The following is a 21,947-nucleotide window of genomic DNA, read 5'->3' as shown; positions in this document are numbered from 1 at the left end:
ATTATTAAAAGTTACTTATTTTTATGCAAGCCACACCTTACATTCACTACATGATCTGAGCTTAGCAGGAGTGTAGGCTACTGCACCCTTCTATAAGTCACCCATGAACACTGGTGTAAAATTATAGCATGATTTGCACAGACATTGAGAGATGCCTTAAATTAATGGGGGGGGGGGGGGGGTTACAGCCATACAGCCTTTTTGCCTGTGCTTCCTGAATGTAGAAAAAACGCTTTTCTCCAGTGAAGGTATGAGAAGTGCCTTGTGTGTCTCTGACCAACAGCTCTAAGAATCTGTCTGCTGCAATTCAGCTTCTGATGCGCTTTAATGCATTTGTGTTGCAGTTCTCTGCATAGCACCTTGTTGGGCTGGTGCTGTGCAAACCACCAACCAAAAGAGATCACTAGTCACAGTGTTTAGACACCTGTGATCTGTATGTAACAATATACCTGAGTAACCACTTGAGAACATACCTGTTACAATAGCTTATCTTAAGAAGTCACTTGAAGTAAGTACATTAGAAGCAACAATGTATCTGGTTGGTGAGTGGAGGCCGACGGCCATAGTGTCTGCCATACACTGTGCACGCACACACACAAATATTTTTATATATATATATATATATATATATATATATATATATATATATATATATACATACATACACACACACACACACACACACACACACACACACACAATCAACATAGAAAACGATGATAAAGCTGAAGTGAGCAGTCTAAATGTGTACAAATCCCTGGGGTGAGATTTCTTAAGGGCCTTTTACACAGTGCAATTAGCTTCCAGGAGTGTTGTAAGACACTCTCCTGCAGCCAATAATTGGCCTGTGTAAAAATGACAGCGATCAGCTGAGGACCAGGAAAACGCCCAATCCTCAGCTGATTGAGTCTTTAGAGCTTGCTTCAAAATTTATCGCAATCAGCCACACATCCCAATACATGGATTGTTCGTGCAGCCCGGCTGCCCAGTTTGTTATGCTGTGTAAAGGCACTTAAAAGGAGCACCAATCTCGCTGATCGGTGCTTGTTTGCAGCTGCTGGCGCAAACAAATCTGTTCATGTAGAAGGACCTTTATTAACAAATTTGTCTTTTAGTGGTCTTTCGGCAATAAGTGTGTTCTTTGGCACTCTCTCTCCTATTTCCCCCACCATAGACTTGTATTGCTTATAATCTGACCTCTGAGCTAGCTACAATTCACAACCAGTAAACAAAGGTTGCTGTTTAGAAGGTAGGCTAAGGGAAGGATGCTTGATAACAGGAGAAAGACATTTATATAAACACAAACCTAAAGGACAGAAATGGCTGCACATCACACCCATGGTTGACATGAAAGTTTGTTCAGCTGCATTAAAAACCAACATCAGAAGTTGGTATACAATTTGATCAAACCATATTGCCTCATGTACAACAAGCAGGTCTCTAACCAAGTCCCTAAACAAACAACACTGCCGGTCAGAGAACGCAATCCCCGCAAAGCATGCACAAGCAGGGAAGGGGGACCACGGAATGGCCCTGCAACCCCACTGTCACAGGACCAAACCCTAAAGCCCCCCCCCCCCCACAAACCCACAGGCGCCACCAGCGGAGAAAACTGCCACCAAGCAACACAAGTGTGAACAAGCTGGTTAGGGACTCCTATGTATCAGAGACCTGCACTAGTACATGAGGCAATATTATTTGATCAAATAATATACTAACTTCTGATGTTGGTTTTTAATGTAGCTGAATAAGCTTTCGTATCAACCATGGGTGCGATGTGCAGCCATTTCTGTCCTTTGTGCATATATGTATGTATATATTTTGTGTATTCTGTCCCTTTTTTCATTGTGGCTAGCAGTCCTCTTTTCTAAGATCCATGTGATCCAAATTAGCAGGAAGCACCTGTGTACATATAGTAAGTACCTCCTTTGTTTCTCTCATTCTACCTGCAGGAGCAATGTTGAGAGGTAACAGCTTGTTCACACTTGTGTTGCTTGGTGGTAGCTTTCTCCGCCAGTGGCGCCTGCTGGGTTTGGGGGGGCCCTTGGGGTTTGGTCCTGTGACATTGGTGTTGCAGGGCCATTCCGTGGCTTCCTTATCCCTGCCTGTACACGCTTTGCGGGGATTGCGTTCGCTGACTGGCACAGTGTTGTTTGGTTAGGGACTCGTGTGTTTCAGAGACCTGCACGTTGTACATGAGGCAATATGGTTTGATCAAAATATATACACTAACTTATGATGTTTGTTTTTAATGTAGCTGAATAAGCTTTCATGTCAAACATGGGTGCAATGTGCAGCCATTTCTCTCCTTTAGGCTTGTGCATATTTATATAACGTTTCTATATTTGCTTGCACTATTAATCAATTCAAAGTTTGTTAAAACTATAACGCCTACTAATGCTTATGACTATATGGGTTCAACGTAGGTCACAATTCTAATTTCTCATATTATAACACATTTCTTGGCAGGAAACAATATTTTCGTCAAACAGATTACAAAAAAACTCTGTAGTTTTAGGAGATAAATTTGTGACAGAAACTGAAGCTTTTAAATATAGATTAACACCTACCTGAAGTGTCTATTACAAACCCTCCAGCTTCTCGAATTATTACAGTGGCTGCTGCCAAATCCCAGCAGTGCAGTCCAAACTGGTAATAGGCATCAGCAGCCCCTGATGCTAGGAGACACATGGCTAATGTGGCACTACCAATCACTCGAACACTGTAAACAGACAAAGAAGAATTAAAAAAAAATAATAAATTAGAATTGTGCCTTTCCTCTTCATTTTGATCTATATGTACACACAGCAGTACATTAATTTGTTGTAGAGACAAATGCAACTGAAATCCAGAATGTACAATTAGGCTAGGTTCACATTGCGTTTTCAGCATCCGTTTAACGGATCCGTTTTTTTTAACGTCCAGAAAAATAGGGTCAGCAACGTTTTTTGGTCCGCCAAAAAAAACGGATCCGTTTTTTTTTATAATGAAAGTCAATGGAAAAACGGATGCACACAAATGAATCCGTTTTTTGCAATCCGTTTTTCATGCGTTTTTTGCAAAAAACGGATGCGTTAAACGGATGCTGAAAACGCAGTGTGAACCTAGCCTTAGGTTGTTACCAAGATCAGCTACTATACCGCCCCTAAACTAAATTTTGTACACAAATCCAGTTCGCTTAACCAGATTACGCAAAGTATTAAGAAATGTGGACTGTGTAGTGAGTGCATTTAGGGTGCAAGGATTTAACAAGATGTTAATTATCATCAACCGGTCTTAAGAAAGAGTACACACAATCATTTACTTCTTCTGACATCTCTGCAGTTGAATAGAGATCACAGCTGTTACATTAAGAAACAGAGCTACAGTGTTTACCCGAAAATAAGACACCCCTACAATCTACCCTATAGTGTAAAGTAAGGCATTCCCTGAAAATAAGGCACCCCCTACTCTAAACTAGGGCACCCTCCGAAAGTAAGGCCAACCGCCACCCACGAATCCCCTAATCCCCTCATGGAGCTCGACCGGCGCCACAGGAGAGAAATAAGACATAGCCCGAAAATAAAAACAGACATAGTGCCTAATATGAAAAAAAAAAAAAAAACATATATATATATTATATATATATATATATATATATATATATATATATAAATAAATATAAGGCACGGTCTTATTTATTTTTTGGCGAAAAACGGTATTACTTAGGGTACCTTTACACAGAGAGATTTATCTGACAGATTTTTTACGTCAAAGCCAGGAATAGATTTGAAAAGGAGAAAGTCTCAATCTTCCCTTTATGACCTGATCTCTGTTTATACAGGGGTCCCTCAACATACGATATTAATTGATTCCAGGATGACCATTGTATGTTGAGACCAAAACTCTATGGAAAAACTAGTAATTGGTTCTGAACCCCCAAAATCTCATCTCGAAATGAGAAAAAAAAAAAAAAATTAAATGAAAATTTAAAGGAAAATAAGCAGCTAACTAACATGGTAAAGCAAGTCCTTACATACAACAGTCAGAAAGAGCTACTGAAAGCTGTGAATCACTTTCTTTATGGAAGACGGGAGTGTTCAGGGTCATGTACAGATCACACAGGGTCCCAGAAAAATAAAATGAAGCTGTCCTCACCTGGTGGCCAAAGGAGCAACTCATCCTGGTGCAGGTAAAGAGCAGAACCGGGCATGTAGTATCATTCTGTACTATAGGGTGGGGATACTAGACAGCCAACCAGTGCATGCACTTCACCAACACTGGTGTTTTACCAGTAAAATGGGCACTTTCATTGGTGGAGTATCTAGTTTATTTTTTTACATGTTCCGCAGATCTGGACCATCTGTAGCATTATTTGTTGAGTCTGGTCTCAAGTTACGATGGTCTAGAAAAGAACACTATGTCGAAAATATTGTATCTTGAGGCCATTGTAAGTTGAGGGATCACTGTAGTGTTCCTGGCTTTGGCTTCAATGATCTGTCAGATAAATCTCTCCGTGTAAAGGCACCCTTAGAGGCATCCTACAGGGCAGGGGCAGGATTGTAGAAACCTCTAGATTACAGCGGCTTGGAGCCCACAGCATGAACAAAGGATGCTGTGCGCCGATTGGGTCACCAGGTATTCCAGTGACCCCACTGGGGCAACAAAAAAAATAGTATCACTATTACCAGCCTGTGTCTAAGTGACACAGAGCATATGTATAACCTGAAAAATTGATACCTTCTTAATACAGTATAAACCAAGGCCTCATACAGCACAGTAATAAAACTGATGCACAAAAAAGTAGTATTCTTGTTTTCAGACCACTTCAATGTAAAACACACCTGTTAGCAGGGAAAACCTAGCCATAGCCTTATTTACATCCATGGTTTTCCTGCTTAAAGGTCCACTTTAAACCCCTTAAAAACATAAAAACCACACACACACACACACACACACACGGTTAGTGTTAGAATGTACAACTACTTACCCATGAGCCTGGAATGTTAAGAATCTCTCCATATTGCTCAAAAACAATTTTAAAGTTGCCGGATCACGTTTAGGACCAATTTCAGTTAAAATTAAAGAGTTCTTGATACCTAACAAATAGTAAAACATACAATTAGTGAACTTATTCACAGTTGCACAAAATACACAACTAAAAGATGTTTTCTGGAAACTACAGTGATAGCCTTTGCTGTCAGGTCAGACTGAGGCTCCATCACATTGAACAGAACTATAAGCAGTGAATCATTCATTTTAAAGTGGTGGCTCAGCTTCCATTCACTTCAATGGCAGTTGGGCTGTATAAACCCAAAGCCACCACTACACACGAGAGTGCTGCAGCCACTGACTGGCTGAGCAGGACATCCAGACACCAGGAATCCCAAAGCAAGCTCGCAGTGGGACGTCAATGAGTATTCTCATTGAGAATGAAAGGCAAGGGATCCGCAGCGGATTTCACGCTGCAGGTTCGCGGATCCGGTGTGTTTCTACCCTTAGTGGGATCAGCTGACTTCCTGTGATGGCAAAATATAATCATATACCTTCCAGGCCTTTGTTACGTTACAGTGTTGCTGTTTTGTCATTAAATTCCCAAACTATGCTAGAAACAACAAATTTATACTGAGATTCTGGGAACACCCCCCACGGCAAAACATGTAATATTTTATTAAATGCATCAAAACTGCATAATATATGAGAACCAGCTGCTGTCTTAGGAAAGAGAAGTCAATTTCAACACAAGTCTTGCACTGTCCCAGTGTGGGCAATTAGCAGCATAATGCACCTGACACACATCTGTCTGGAGTCTTAATTCGACATATGTACAATCCGACTGTAAAAAGTTGCAATATACAACACCGTATTGCATGCACTCTTTCTCCTATACATATGCATTAATGTTATTTTGGTTTAAGAACTTGTCTAAAGGCCCTATTACACCAACAGATCTGACGACAGATTATCTGCCAAAGATTTGAAGCCAAACCCAGGAGTGGATTTGAAAAGAGGAGAAATCTCAGTCTTTCCTTTATGACCTGTTCTCTGTTTATAGTCTGTTTCTGGGTTTGGCTTCAAATCTTTGGCAGATAATCTGTCGTCAGATCTGTTAGTGTAATAGGGCCTTAAACATGTTTTGAAGCCCTGTACCGTTTTTGCTGTGACCAGATCCTGTGGTAGACTGTTCCACAGTTTATGGTAAAGAAGGCTTGTCGCTTCTGAAGACGGAACCTTTTTTTCTCCAGGCGGAGGCAGTGCCCCCTTATGGGTTTTTACCTGGAATATATTTCTTGTAGGGACCATTAAACATACTTAAATAAATTAATCATATCTCCGCTTAAACATCTCTTCTCCAGACTAAACAAATTTAGTTCTTTTACTCTATCCTCATAACTAAGGGTAGCTTCACACGTACCGTATCGCTGCGTTTTTAACGCTGTGTTTTTGGTGCGATTTTTACATGCGAGTTTTGATTTTCACATGAAAATCATGTGAAAATCAAAATGTGCATGTAAAAAAACGCAGCGATAAGGTACGTGTGAAGGCACCCTAATGCTGCGTTTACACAGATTTATCTGACAGATTTTTTAAGCCAAAGCCAGGAATGGATTTCAAAAGAGGAGAAATCTCATTCTTTCCTTTATGACCTGTTTCCTGTTTATAGTCTGTTCCTGGCTTTGGCTTAAAAAATCTGTCAGATAAATCTGTCTGTGTAAACGCACCCCAAGATGCTTCATTCCCCTTATTAGTTTAGTTGCCCGTCTTTGTACCCTTTCCAGCTCTAGGACATGAATCGGGTTCCAAATCTGAACAGCATACTCCAGATGAGGCCACACAAGTGGTAATTTATTAATGTTCCCACCAACTCCTGTCAGTTTTTTTTTTCTCTTTGCTTGGACTACCCCTTTACCTTCTCTAGAAAGTACATTAAATGAAAAGTATATTTTCACCGGCATATGGCCTAAAACACAGGTGTCAAACTGCTGCCCTTCAGCTGTTGCAAAACTACAATTCCCATCATGCCTGGACAGCTTTGGAACAGCTGACTGGCTGTGAATTTGACCCCTGGCTGAGAAAATTTCAGATACTGACCCGTTTCTTTTGTTACATGAAGTCGCTCTTGATTGCAAAACGCTCCTTGCCCTTTTCTTGCAGTGTACAATTTTTCATTAGTGCAATGGTAGATTACACCAAATTCAAGCTATAGGAAAAAAAAACAAAAAACAAACTGTTGTCGCCGTTTCTGTATTTGACACCTTAAAGCCCTCCCTGGGCTTTTTCTTTTTACCTCAGAGAAGGCTATGGATGACACACTGGTCTCATTTATTCTTGCTTTGTTAAGCTATGTTTCCATACAGTATTTTTGCAACCAAAACCAGGAATGGATTGAAAAACACAGAAAGGCTATGTTCACACACAGATGAAATTTAGTGGATGGCTGCCATTCAACGGCAAATAATGGTAATTTATTGGAAACAGCCCTAGTTTTAAAATAAAGGCGGTTATTTGCCATTAAAAGACTAAATTTCATCAATCATCATCAATTTCATAGCCTTTGAGTTTTCAATCCACTCCTGGTTTAGGTTGCAAAAATACTGTGTGGGATTCCGCCGAATTTACACAGTGTGAACTGGCCCTTAAAGTGCCACTGTCATTAAGAGTTTTTTTTTGCAAAAATCAATAGTACAGTCGATTTTAAGAAACTTTGTAATTGGCTTTATTAGCCGAAAAAATGCATTTTTATCATGAAAAAGCAGTTTGAAGCTCTCTGGTTCGAATCCCCTGATGGAAATTAAATAGATGGCCTTTTTTTAAAGGCTATGTTCACACACAGTATTTTTGCTCAGTATTTTGCAACCAAAGCCAGGAGTGGATTGAGAATACAGAAAGGATATGTTCACACACTGTTGAAATTGAGTGGTTGACTGCAATTTAATAGCAAATAATTACTGTTATTTTAAAACAAACGTCCAATATTTGCCATTAACCCCTTAAGGACAGAGCCTGAAATGGCCTTAATGACAGAGACAAATTTTATGAATATGACCAGTGTCACTTTATTCATTAATAACTTCGGGATGCTTTTACCTATCCGGCTGATTCTGAGATTGTTTTCTCGTGACATATTGTACTTTACATTTCTGGTAAATTGGAGTCGATAATCATAACAAATCTTTATGAAAAAAAACCAAATAATGTGAAAAAATGTGAAAAACTGCATTTTTCCAACTTTGAAACTTTTTTGCGTATACAGAAAGTGGTTATACCACATAAATTATATATTAAATAGCATTAGCAACATGTCTACTTTATGTTGGCGGCATTTATTAAACGATCTTTAATTTTTTTTAGACAATAGGAAGCTTAAAACATTAGCAGCAAATTTCCAAATTTTCAGTAAAATTTCAAAATCAGATATTTTTAGGGACCTGTTCAGGTTTAAAGTGTATTTGAGGGGCCTGTATGTTAGAAAGCCCCACAAAGCACCCCATTTCAGAAACTGCACCCCCCACACTCTGCAAAAGCATATCCATAAAGTGTTTTAACCCTTTAGGGAAGTCACAGAAATTAAAGCTAAGTGTGTAAGAAATTTGAAAATTTTAATTTTCTGTGCAGAGATTTTATTGTAATCCAATATTTTTCATAATTATAAACCTATTACCAGAGAAATGCACCCCAATAATTATTGCCCCGTTTCTGCAGTTTATAGAAATACCCCATATGTGGCCCTATTGCGCTATTTGACGCAACCACAAGCCTCAGATACAAAGGAGCGCCTAGTGAATTTCAACGCCTCCGTTATATTTGGTCATTTCTGACTGTACCACTTCAGGTTGGCAGAGGCTCTGGGGTGCCAAAACCTAAAAAACACCCCTAAAGGGACACCATTTAGAAAACTACACCCCTCAAGGAATGTAACAAGGGGTGCAGTGAGCATTTGGACCCCACAGGTGCTTCACAGATTTTCCGAACAATATGGCGTGAAAAAAGAAAAATGTATTTTTTACACTAAAACGTTGTTCTAGCCTTCAATTTTTCATTTTCTTAAAGGGATAAGAGGAAAAAAAAGACACAAAATGTGTAGCGCAGTTTCTCCCGAGTACGGAAATACCCCACATGTGGCGATAAAGTGCCAAGGGGGCGCAGGACGAGCCTCCAAAGGGAAGGAGCGCCAATTGGCTTTTGGAAACTGAATTTCACTGGAAAGGATTTCAAGGGCCATGTCGCATTTACAGAGCCCTCGTGCTGCCAAGACACTGGAAACCCCCCACAAGTGACCCCATTCTGGAAACTACACCCCTCAAGGAATCTAACAAGGGGCACAGTGAGCATATGGACCCCACTGGTGACGGGCACAAATGTGGAACAATGTGACGTAAAAGTAAAAAATTTCATTTTTTCACTTTCATGGCACAAATGTGCCCGTCATCAAGGGGTCCATATCCTCACTGCACCCCTTGTTAGATTCCTTGAGGGGTGCAGTTTCCAGAATGGGGTCACTTGTGGGGGGTTTCCAGTGTTTTGGCAGCACGAGGGCTCTGTAAATGTGACATGGCGTTCATCATCCATTCTAGCCAAATCCAACCTCCAAAATCCAAATGGCGCTCCTTCCCTTTGGAGGCTTGCCCTGCGCCCACATGGCGCTTTATGTCCACATGTGGGGTATTTACGGACTCGGGGGAAATTGCTCTACACATATTGTGTGTTTTTTTCTCTTTTAACCCCTTGTTAAAATGATAAATTCAAGGCTAAACCAACATTATAGTGTAAAAAATGTAATATTTCATTTTCACGCCACATTGTTCCACATTTGTGCCCGTCACCAGTGGGGTCCATATGCTCACTACACCCCTTGTTACATTCCTTGAGGGGTGTAGTTTCCATAATGGGGTCACTTGTGGGGGGGTTCAACTGTCTTGGCAACACAGAGGCCTTTTGAATGCAACATGGCCCCTTAACCCCTTAAGGACAGAGCCTGAAATGGCCTTAATGACAGAGACAAATTTTATGAATATGACCAGTGTCACTTTAGTCATTAATAACTTCGGAATGCTTTTACCTATCCGGCTGATTCTGAGATTGTTATTTCGTGACATATTGTACTTTACATTTCTGGTAAATTGGAGTCGATACTCATAACAAATCTTTATGAAAAAAACCCAAATAAGGTGAAAAAATGTGAAAAAATGCATTTTTCCAACTTTGAAACTTCTTTGCGTATACAGAAAGTGGTTATACCACATAAATTATATATTAAATAGCATTAGCAACATGTCTACTTTATGTTGGCGGCATTTATTAAACTATCTTTCATTTTTTTTAGACGATAGGAAGCTTAAAACATTAGCAGCAAATTTCCAAATTTTCAGTAAAATTTCAAAATCAGATATTTTTAGGGACCTGTTCAGGTTTAAAGTGTATTTGAGGGGCCTGTATGTTAGAAAGCCCCACAAAGCACCCCATTTCAGAAACTGCACCCCCCAAACTCTGCAAAAGCACATCCAGAAAGTGTTTAAACCCTTTAGGGGAGTCACAGAAATAAAAGCCAAGTGTGTAAGGAATTTGAAAATTTTAATTTTCTGTGCAGAGATTTTATTGTAATCCAATATTTTTCATAATTATAAACCTATTACCAGAGAAATGCACCCCAATAATTATTGCCCCGTTTCTCAAGGTTATAGAAATACCCCATATGTGGCCCTATTGCGCTATTTGACGCAACCACAAGCCTCAGATATAAGGGAGCGCCTAGTGAATTTCAACGCCTCCGTTATATTTGGTCATTTTTGACTGTACCACTTCAGGTTGGCAGAGGCTCTGGGGTGTCAAAACCTAAAAAACACCCCTAAAGGGACACCATTTAGAAAACTACACCCCTCAAGGAATGTAACAAGGGGTGCGGTGAGGATCTGGACCCCACAGGTGCTTCACAGATTTTCCGAACAATATGGCGTGAAAAAAGAAAAATTTATTTTTTACACTAAAACGTTGTTCTAGCCTTCAATTTTTCATTTTCTTAAAGGGATAAGAGGCAAAAAAAGACAAAAAATGTGTAGCGCAGTTTCTCCCGAGTACAGAAATACCCCACATGTGGCGATAGAGTGCCAAGGGGGCGCAGGACGAGCCTCCAAAGGGAAGGAGCGCCAATTGGCTTTTGGAAGCTGAATTTCACTGAAAAGGATTTCAAGGGCCATGTCGCATTTACAGAGCCCTCGTGCTGCCAAAACACTGGAAACCCCCCACAAGTGATTCCATTCTGGAAACTACACCCCTCAAGGAATCTAACAAGGGGTGCAGTGAGCATATGGACCCCACTGGTGACGGGCACAAATGTGGAACAATGTGACGTGAAAGGGAAAAATTTCATTTTTTCACTTTCATGGCACAAATGTGCCCGTCATCAAGGGGTCCATATCCTCACTGCACCCCTTGTTAGATTCCTTGAGGGGTGCAGTTTCCAGAATGGGGTCACTTGTGGGGGGTTTCCAGTGTTTTGGCAGCAGGAGGGCTCTGTAAATGTGACATGGCGTTCATCATCCATTCTAGCCAAATCCAACCTCCAAAATCCAAATGGCGCTCCTTCCCTTCGGAGGCTTGCCCTGCGCCCACATGGCGCTTTATGTCCACATGTGGGGTATTTACGGACTCGGGGGAAATTGCTCTACACATATTGTGTGTTTTTTTCTCTTTTAACCCCTTGTGAAAATGATAAATTCAAGGCTAAACCAACATTATAGTGTAAAAAATGTAATATTTCATTTTCACGCCACATTGTTCCACATTTGTGCCCGTCACCAGTGGGGTCCATATGCTCACTACACCCCTTGTTACATTCCCTGAGGGGTGTAGTTTCCATAATGGGGTCACTTGTGGGGGGTTTCAACTGTCTTGGCAACACAGAGGCCTTTTGAATGCAACATGGCCCCTCAAAATCCATTCCATCCAAATCCAGCCTTCAAAAACGAAATGGTGCTCGTTCCCTTCGGAGGCTTGCCCTGCACCCGCATGGTGCTTTATGTCCACATGTGGGGTATTTCCAAACTCAGGGGAAATTGCTCTACACATTAAATGTTTTTTTTATCTTTTAACCCCTTGTGAAAATGAAAAAACATGACAAGATTAATGATTTAGAGTAAAAATTTTACAAAAATTACACTAAATGTTGGTCTAGCCTTGATTTTTTTCCATTTCCACAAGGGGTTAAAAAAGAAAATGAACACAAAACGTGTAGGGTAATTTCCCCTGAGTACGAAAATACCCCACATGTGGACATAATGTGCCATATGGGCACAGGGCAAGTCACCAAAGGGACAGAGCGCCATTTAGAGGCTGGAATGGAGGATGGAGGCCATGTCGCAATTACAAAGCTCCTGTGCTGCCAGGACAGTAGAAACCCCCGACAAGTGACCCCATTCTGGAAACTACACCCCATAAGGAATCCAACAAGGGGTGCAGTGAGCATATGGACCCCACTGGTGACGGGCACTTACGTAGAACATGTGCCGAGAAAATAAAAAATACAATTTTTTTCATTTTCACGTCCCAAATGTGGCCGTCACCAGGGGGCCATATCCCCGCTGCCCCCCTTGTTAGATTCCTTATGGGGTGTAGTTTCCAGAATGGGGTCACTTGTGGGGGGTTTCTACTGTCCTGGCCGCACAGAGGCTTTGTAATTGCATCATGGCATCCTCTAATGGGAATGGCGGCCATACCTATTTAGCTGGGGAAAAGGGACAATTCTAATTTATTTTGGGGGTATTAGGCCAATTATTAGTTTATAAGGTTGGAAATGACAGGTGTCCATCAAACTCAACCTGTGTTGATCCAGAGGAAGGCAAAAAAAAAACCCTCGTAAGGCAGACGACAGTAGCCTCATCACAGGGGAAAAATTCCTTCCCGACTCCATAATGGCGATCAGAATAATCCCTGGATCAACGTGACCCCTGAAATAGGAATAAGGGACAGAATTTAGATAATGTAGAACCCCAGTGACGTGTGGTGCGCCTTGAAGCGATCCAGTATGCAGAGGCCGGGGTGATCAGGACAGGTGTCACACTGGAAAATGTTGTCCTTCCTGATCCCCCTGTTACACCACACTCTGCACTTCTTCTGGGGTCTCCCTTTCTCCAGTGTGGGGGACGTCACCTGGAAAATGTTGCCCTGGTGCGATACGGGGTCCCTCATATCCAGACGCGCTGGGTCCGCTCCATGGCTGCTAAATATTAGGGCGCTATTACTGCTTCTGATATGTTCGGATCGTGCCGCAAGCTACAGGGCAGCGAGGGACTGGAAGAGGGGGGCGCTGGTATAAAAGTTATCCCCGTACAGATGGTGGTGACCTTTATCCAGCAGTGGGAAGATCAGTTCCCGGACGATCTTCCCACTAACTCCGAGGATGGGGGGGGAGGGGGCATCTGGCGGCTGGATTCGGGTGTCCCTTCCTACATACACTCTAAGGGTACGTGCACACTGCGGAATCGCGACAGATAACCCTTCGTGCATTCCACAGCTGGCACCCACCGGCGGACTGATGCAGGCGCACGTCTCCACACGTGTCATAGACTCCATTCTATGCACGGGCGGATTCCGCTCTCCGTCCAACGTGTTCATTCTTTGGATGGACGATGGAATCCGCCCATGCATAACATGGAGTCTATGACACGGGTGGAGACATGCGCCCGCATCAGTCCGCCGGCGGGTGCCAGCTGTGGAATGCACGAAGAGTTATCCTTCGCCATTCCGCAGTGTGCACGTACCCTAAATCTGTAAGTGTACCCTAAGGTACGCTCACAGAGTTTGTAGAATTTCACTCCATACCGTCATCTCTTATTGGGACGGTACTGGCGGAAAAGATGTGTCTGGGGGGCAGCGTACGCTACACTACCCCCAGACACGTCACTGGAGGATGAGGATGATGAGGATGAATGGAGGAACGAAGGACCCCCCATTCATCCTCACTGGCTGTTTCGGTGTCGGAGGTAATAATAACGTATCCCTCTGACGCCGAAAACACCCAGGGGGCCATCTTTATACGGGGAATAGTATATGGGGTATGTAGTGGTGTAGTGTCAAACTTTATTCAATGTAGTGTGGTGTAATGTAGTGTTTTTTACGTGTTTTTTTACAGTAAGTATAAAAAAAAAACCTACGCCAACAAAGGAGTTGCTGATAAATGCGCACTTATGTGCGGCACTTATAAGCAGACCGTGGCAGTAGAATATAGAAAAAAAACACCCTACGCCAAAAAGGAGGAGTTGCTGATTAGCAGCGCACTTTCGTGCGATGCTGATCAACACTCAGCGGCGATAGGGTGCGGAAAATAGAAAAAAAAAAATTTGAAAAAAAAAAAAAAAAAAATTCTGAACATCCCTGTAGCTGCTGATAAGTGTATTACACATATCAGCCGCTAGAGGGCAGCAGAGCGCAAAATACGGAAAGAGCCGACGCTGGAGCCGAAAATAGCCGAGAGAAGCCGAACGTGACGTCACGGAAGAAGCCGAAGACCCGAACGAAGACGAGGATGCCGCGAACCCGGAAGACGCCGATCAGGAGCCCGGGACAGGTGAGTAATGTACAAATACCTGCTCTGGACCCCTCGGCTGCCTAGCTGAGGGGTCCAGGGCAGGTATTTACTATATTGTGGGACTCTGATCGCCGTGCCACCGGCCCGATCGCCGTGAATGGCCGGCCGGTACCGGCCGGCCGTTCACGGCGATCGGGCCGGTGGCACGGCGATCACCATTACTTTTTACAGTAATGGCGGTCGGTGCCGTCCTCGGACAGCACCGACCGCCATTTTTTTCCGGGTCATCGGGTCGCCGATGACCCGGAAAGGTTCCGATCGCCGCTATTGGCTGATCTGAATTGATCAGCCTATAGCGGCGATCGTAAGCACGGGGGGTGTTAACCACCCCCCGTGCCGTGAAGCTAAGATGGCCTGCTATGATTTATAGCAGGCCATCTTCCCCGACCGCTGTGTGTGAACACGCAGCGATCGGGGAAACATCGGGCGTAAATTTACGCCCTGATGCGCCAAGTACCAGGGCGCGAGGGCGTAAGTTTACGCCCGATGTCGTTAAGGGGTTAAAATCCATTCCATCCAAATCCAGCCTTCAAAAACGAAATGGCGCTCCTTCCCTTCGGAGGCTTACCCTGCACCCGAATGGCGCTTTATGTACACAAGTGGGGTATTTCCGTACTCAGGGGAAATTGCTCTACACATTTAGTGTTTTTTTTTATCTTTTAGCCCCTTGTGAAAATGAAAAAGTCATGACAAGATTAATGATTTAGAGTAAAAATTTTACAAAAATTACACTAAATGTTGGTCTAGCCTTGATTTTTTCCATTTCCACAAGGGGTTAAAAAAGAAAATTAACACAAAACGTGTAGGGTAGTTTCCCCTGATTACTAAAATACCCCATATGTGGGCATAATGTGCCATATGGGCACAGGGCAATCCACCAAAGGGATAGAGCGCCATTTAGAGGCTGGAATGGAGGATGGAGGCCATGTCGCAATTACAAAGCTCCTGTGCTGCCAGGTCAGTAGATACCCCCGACAAGTGACCCCATTCTGGAAACTACACCCCATAAGGAATCTAACAAGGGGTGCAGTGAGCATATGGACCCCACTGGTGACAGGCACTTACGTAGAACATGTGCCGAGAAAATAAAAAATACCATTTTTTTCATTTTCACGTCCCAGATGTGGCCGTCACCAGGGGGCCATATCCCCGCTGCCCCCCTTGTTAGATTCCTTATGGGGTGTAGTTTCCAGAATGGGGTCACTTGTGGGGGGTTTCTACTGTCCTGGCCGCACAGAGGCTTTGTAATTGCATCATGGCATCCTCTAATGGGAATGGCGGCCATACCTATTTAGCTGGGGAAAAGGGACAATTCTAATTTATTTGGGGGTATTAGGCCAATTATTAGTTTATAAGGTTGGAAATGACAGGTGTCCATCAAATTCAACCTGTGTTGATCCAGAGGAAGGCAAAAAACCCTCGTGAGGCAGACGACAGTAGCCTCATCACAGGGAAAAATTCCTTCCCGACTCCATAATGGCGATCAGAATAATCCCCGGACCAACGTGACCCCTGAAATAGGAATAAGGGACAGAATTTAGATAATGTAGAACCCCAATGACGTGTGGTGCGCCTTGGAGCGATCCAGTATGCAGAGGCCGGGGTGATCAGGACAGGCGTCACACTGGAAATGGTGTCCTTCCTGATCCCCCTGTTACGCCACACTCTGCACTTCTTCTGGGGTCTCCCGTTCTCCAGTGTGGGGGACGTCACCTGGAAAATGTTGTCCTGGTGCGATACGGGGTCCTTCATATCCAGAAGCGCTGGGTCCGCTCCATGGCTGCTAAATATTAGGGCTCTATTACTACTTCTGATATGTTCGGATCATGCCGCAAGCTACAGTAGCTCGGGCAGCGAGGGACCGGAAGAGGGGGTGCTGGTATAAAGGTTATCCCCGTACAGGTGGTGACCTTTACCCAGCAGTGGGAAGATCAGTTCCCGGACGATCTTCCCACTTGTTCCGAGGAGGGGGGGGGGAGGGGGCATCTGGGGCTGGATTCGGGTGTCCCTTCCTTCATACACTCTAAGGGTACATGCACACTGCGGAATCGCGACAGATAACCCTTCGTGCATTCCGCAGTTGGCACCCGCCGGCGGACTGATGCAGGCGCACGTCTCCGTCCGTGTCATAGACTCCATTCTATGCACAGGTGGATTCCGCTCTCCGTCCAACGTGTTCATTCTTTGGACGGACGATGGAATCCGCCCATGCATAACATGGAGTCTATGACACGGGTGGAGACGCGCGCCTCCATCAGTCCGCCGGCGGGTGCCAGCTGCGGAATACACAAAGGGTTATCCTTCGCCATTCCGCAGTGTGCACATACCCTAAGGCTGGGTTCACACACTGTATACTTCAGGCAGTATTTGGTCCTCAAGTCAGGTCCTCATAGCAACCAAAACCAGGAGTGGATTGAAAACACAGAAAGGCTCTGTTCACACAATGTTGAAATTGAGTGGATGGCCGTCATATAACAGTAAATAACTGCCATCATTTCAATATAACAGCCGTTGTTTTAAAATAACAGCAAAAATTTTCCATTAAATGACGGCCACCCACTCAATTACAACATTATGTGAACATAGCCTTTCTGTGTTTTCAATCCACTCCTGGTTTTGGTTGCTATACAGCCTCACAAATACAGCCTCAAATATACATAGTGTGAACCCAGCCTAAATCTGTAAGAGTACCCTGAGGTACGCTCACACAGTTTGTAGAATTTCACACCATACCGTCATCTCTTATTGGGACGGTACTGGCGGAAAAGACGTGTCTGGGGGGCAGCGTACGCTACGCTACCCCCAGACACGTCACTGGATGATGAGGATGAATGGAGGAAAGAACGATCCCCCCCATTCATCCTCACTGGCTGTTTCGGTGTCGGAGGCAATAATAACGTATCCCTCTGACACCGAAAACACCCTGGGGGCCATCTTTATATGGGGACTAGTATATGGGGTATGTAGTGGTGTAGTGTCAAACTTTATTCAATGTAGTGTGGTGTAATGTAGTGTTTTTTACGTGTTTTTTTTACAGTAAGTATAAAAAAAACCTACGCCAACAAAGGAGTTGCTGATAAATGCCGCACTTATGTGCGGCACTTATAAGCAGACCGTGGCAGTAGAATATAGAAAAAAAAACACCCTACGCCAAAAAGGAGGAGTTGCTGATTAGCAGCGCACTTTCGTGCGATGCTGATCAACACTCAGCGGCGATAGGGTGCGGAAAATAGAAAAAAAAAAATTTGGGAAAAAAAAAATTTTTTTTTTTATATTCTGAATATCCCTGTAGCTGCTGATAAGTGTATTACACATATCAGCCGCTAGGGGGCAGCAGAGCGCAAAATCCGGAAAATGACGAGGCTGGAGCCGAAAATAGCCGAAAGAAGACGACGAGGACCGCCGGAAAGACCCGAAGACCGAACGGAATGACGGAGGACGCCGCGAACCCGGAAGCCGCCGATCAGGAGCCCGGGACAGGTGAGTAATGTACAAATACCTGCTCTGGACCCCTCCGCTACCTAGCTGAGGGGTCCAGGGCAGGTATTTACTATTTTGTGGGACTCTGATCGCCGTACCACCGGCCCGATCGCCGTGAACGGCCGGCCGGCCGTTCACGGCGATCGGGCCGGTGGCACGGCGATCAACATTACTTTTTACAGTAATGGCGGTCGGTGCCGTCCTCGGACAGCACCGACCGCCATTTTTTTCCGGGTCATCGGGTCACCGATGACCCGGAAAGGTTCCGATCGCCGCTATTGGCTGATCTGAATTGATCAGCCTATAGCGGCGATCGTAAGCACGGGGGGTGTTAACCACCCCCCGTGCCGAGAAGCTATGATGGCCTGCTATGATTTATAGCAGGCCATCTTCCCCGACCGCTGTGTGTGAACACGCAGCGATCGGGGAAACATCGGGCGTAAATTTACGCCCTGATGCGCTAAGTACCAGGGCGCCAGGGCGTAAGTTTACGCCCAATGTCGTTAAGGGGTTAAATGACGGCCATCCACTCAAATTCAACAGTGTGTGAACATAGCCTTTATGTGTTCTCAATCCACTCCTGGTTTTAGTCGCAAAATACCGACCAAAATACTCAGCAAAAATACTGTGTGTGAACATATCCTTAAAAATGATACAATAATGAGAAGAAAAAAAACAAAAACAAAAAAACAACATTTAATATCCATCAGGGGGGATTCGAACCAGAGAATGAACTGCTGGCAGGTCTCTAGACAGGTGTGTTACCCCTAGACCACAGCTCCAACACAATAGGGATAAGAGATTCAATTCTACCCGAGTGTTTCTTTCAGACATAAACTGCCTACAGAGGACTGATCTGCACAGCTGAGCGAGCAGGAGGCCGGGCAGCATTGATTAGTCATGAAGAGGGAGGAGGATGCATGCCAGAGTGTGGCACTAACAACTAATCTGTGACTCTTTAGTACAGTGGGAGACATAAGACTGTACATAATCCGCTGCACGGAAAATTACCAAGAAGGCACCATGCTCACTGGGGGCTGCCAGCTACAGCACACTGTAAGCACCTTAGGTAGGGCCCATGAGCTGAAAGATTCCCTTTAAAGCTATTCTTTTTTTATTTTAAGAGAGCAACCTCTTACCCTTCCCCTATGAGATACCATTAGGGATCTCAGGTTACCAACTTAAAGAACACTTTTTATACCTCTCGATTGACAGCAAATCCAATGCTGACTGCCACCGGAGGAAACCTGTGAAAGTAAACAACTGAATTTCAGTATGTACCAGTATGTGAATTGTGAAGTCATAGGATGAACAGCAGTGATGGAAAATACTAGAGATGTGGAAAGAAAATTAAAAATAGCATTTTGAAAAGTATTTGGGGCAAATGGGAACATATTTAGGATTTTTCCAATTCTACTTATGGATGACTTTACGGAAAATCATGGAAGGATATTAACATATCACAATGAAACCCAATTCATTTTCACATTATACATTTACCTAACATTATAGTGCAGTTACCAAATGTTATATAGCAGTAAAATGTATTCTTAACTTAAAGTATTAAAAAATAGAGCTGTTGAATCACAGTGTTTATTGAAAACTGAGCTCTGGTTGGAAACAGTGGGGGGAAAATCGATGCTTGGCTTCTCCACAATTTGCACCATATATTTGTGAATTTAATGGGGCTGGAAAATTTGCTGTCACAAATGTGTGTGTAGTTTTGTTTGTAGCTCTATAGGTAGGGTCACATGCACTTATGCCACAGAATCAATATAAATAAATAGACGAAATCTGCAGCAGCAGCAAAATAAGTACATGCAAACGTACCCTAAAAGGGAGTCCAGGTTAGATTACATCTGCTGAAACGTCTGGTTGGTTTATTTTTTTACCCCCAAACTGATCAGTGTACAGATTCTCAGTTGAGCAGCAGTCATGACTAATGGCCCTATTCCACGGGCTGACTGCAAGGAACAAACGAGTGCTGTCAGTACTCGTTTGCTCCTCGTTCCCCGCTCGCTGCCACCAATATTACACGTGGCGGCAGTGAGTGGGTGAGTGCGGGAGGGGCCGCGGGGAGCTGCCTGGGTAATCGCTAGATCGTCCGGGCAGCCCATAGAAGATAGTGACAGTCTACTGCCACCACTCCTATTCCACGGCAGCAGATCGCTGCTTTCAACATGGTTAAAAGACAAACGACAGGAACGTTCAGCCAACATGAACGATGTCAGCTGATCTTTGCCTTCTATTCCACGGGACGATTATTGGCTGTAACAGAAGGATTATCTGCCATAGATTTTAAGTCAAAGCCAGAAAGACTATAAACAGATCAGGTCATAAAGGAAAGCCTGAGATTTTTCTTCTTTTCAAATCCATTCCTGGCTTTGGCTTCAAATCTTTGGCAGATAATCTGTCAGATAACCTGTGTAAATGGACTCTTAGTGTTTGTCTGACAAGTTTCCATCAGGAAACAGAAAAATGAGACACCAACAAACAGGATTCTTAAAGACCTGATTTTTATGCAATGCAAATCTATGGCAACAGGATGCTGCAGAATAACCATCCTGTTTAGCAAGCTGCAAAGTCCATTGCAAGTTTTAATACCCCCTAAGGAAAAATGAAATTAGACATTTAAAGTGTGGATGTAACGTGAACTGTTATATGAACCTAGCCTAAGCCACACCTAATGGTAGTTGAAATCTATCATGCCTCTGATCCATCTCTACCTGGTCAGATGAAGTCAGGAGGCGCCTATAGAAATCAGATGGTGAGGCGAATGTGCCCATTTCAGCAGGAACAGCTGATATGTAATGTGTAATGTGCATGGGGGGGCTTTATTTATAATCTGAACACAGGTCGCTCTGTGTCTTTTTTAATCACGCTCACAGAATTGTCAATTTTAGACAGCATGGATCTCTCTATGCTGAACATAGTTTTCCTGATGGTAAGTATTCATGTTAGTATTTTTCAGGAATGACCCGACAAGCGTTTTACCATTGGTTGCTACTTGCACTGTAGGGTGCCGAATGGAGGTCTGAGATGGTGGACATCTGTCAGACAACCACCCAAATGCTTGATCATGGCATTAAGCATATATTAACATATGAAGGAGTTTATCGCAATGAAGGACGGCAAAATAATTACTGCATGAAGTGATTAATTACTGCAATTAAATGTGATGCAATGTGAATCCTTAATCCTTAGGGGATTATATGACCGGCATCAATGGGATCATTGATGTCAGTCATTTGCGGCAAGCGTCTGCAGCAGATAGCAGCTGAAACCTGTTGTGTATAGAGTAGGCTCAGCTCCCTTTCCCTGCCTGCTATGGCAATTAATGGACAGTTCCATATAATCCACCTCAAAAGACAAGGGGGTAATTAAATTAATAAATAAGTTTTGTTCTAAAGTTACCATACTTGTCCCCTATCAAAAATCTCTTCCCCTTCTTTGTTTGAACTTTATGGAGGACGCGTGTACACTAGTGTTGCACGATGCACCGAAATATCGATACTACTATCGATATTCCGGGCCGAAAAACTGTTTGATACCAGGATTTCCAGGTATCGAAACTTTATGTTAAACTGCGCTATTATGCAGTTTAACATAAAGTATAGCACAGAGAACACAGCCGGCGGCTATCTGAGCACCGGCCGTGTTCTCTGTGTGCAGACCCCTGCTGCTAATGACTGCGGGCAGAGCAGGGTTGCAGCTGGAGAGGAAGAGCAGTGTATCAGTGAGGAGAAGGCTGGAGGAGGGGGCGGCAGGAGATGCGGCCACTACATCTGGACGGGACTATGAGGTGGGGGCGGCAGGAGTGTGAGGAGGGGCGGGAGGCCGGGGTCGGCAGGAAACTCCCGGAGCAGACATTAATAATGTGGGGGGGTTTACAGTCGGCCTGACT

The 21,947-nt window shown here is 43.7% G+C and overlaps 1 protein-coding gene across 2 annotated transcripts in view; it reads right to left on the bottom strand.

Moving 5' to 3' along the window:
- Positions 1 to 21,947, bottom strand: part of IMPA2 (inositol monophosphatase 2) — a 52,466-nt gene that overhangs the window by 4,592 nt on the left and 25,927 nt on the right. The window contains exons 4-8 of one of the 2 annotated variants that reach the window (XR_011361659.1): positions 19,245 to 19,290; positions 7,072 to 7,180; positions 4,970 to 5,078; positions 2,571 to 2,722; positions 1,924 to 2,182 (exon numbers count right to left, since the gene is read on the bottom strand). Coding sequence is in view for 1 of the 2 variants with exons in the window: in XM_069957795.1 (XP_069813896.1) it covers positions 2,571 to 2,722; positions 4,970 to 5,078; positions 7,072 to 7,180; positions 19,245 to 19,290 (416 nt within the window). In the remaining variant the exon portion in view is untranslated. The remainder of the gene's footprint in view (positions 1 to 1,923; positions 2,183 to 2,570; positions 2,723 to 4,969; positions 5,079 to 7,071; positions 7,181 to 19,244; positions 19,291 to 21,947) is intronic. The other variant, XM_069957795.1, reaches the window with a different exon arrangement.

The sequence above is a fragment of the Dendropsophus ebraccatus genome, chromosome 2, assembly GCF_027789765.1.
Source record: "Dendropsophus ebraccatus isolate aDenEbr1 chromosome 2, aDenEbr1.pat, whole genome shotgun sequence".
NCBI classification, from domain to species: Eukaryota; Metazoa; Chordata; class Amphibia; order Anura; family Hylidae; genus Dendropsophus; species Dendropsophus ebraccatus.
The sequence above is the reverse complement of the archived record's forward strand: the minus strand, read 5'-3'. Positions and strand labels throughout refer to the sequence as shown.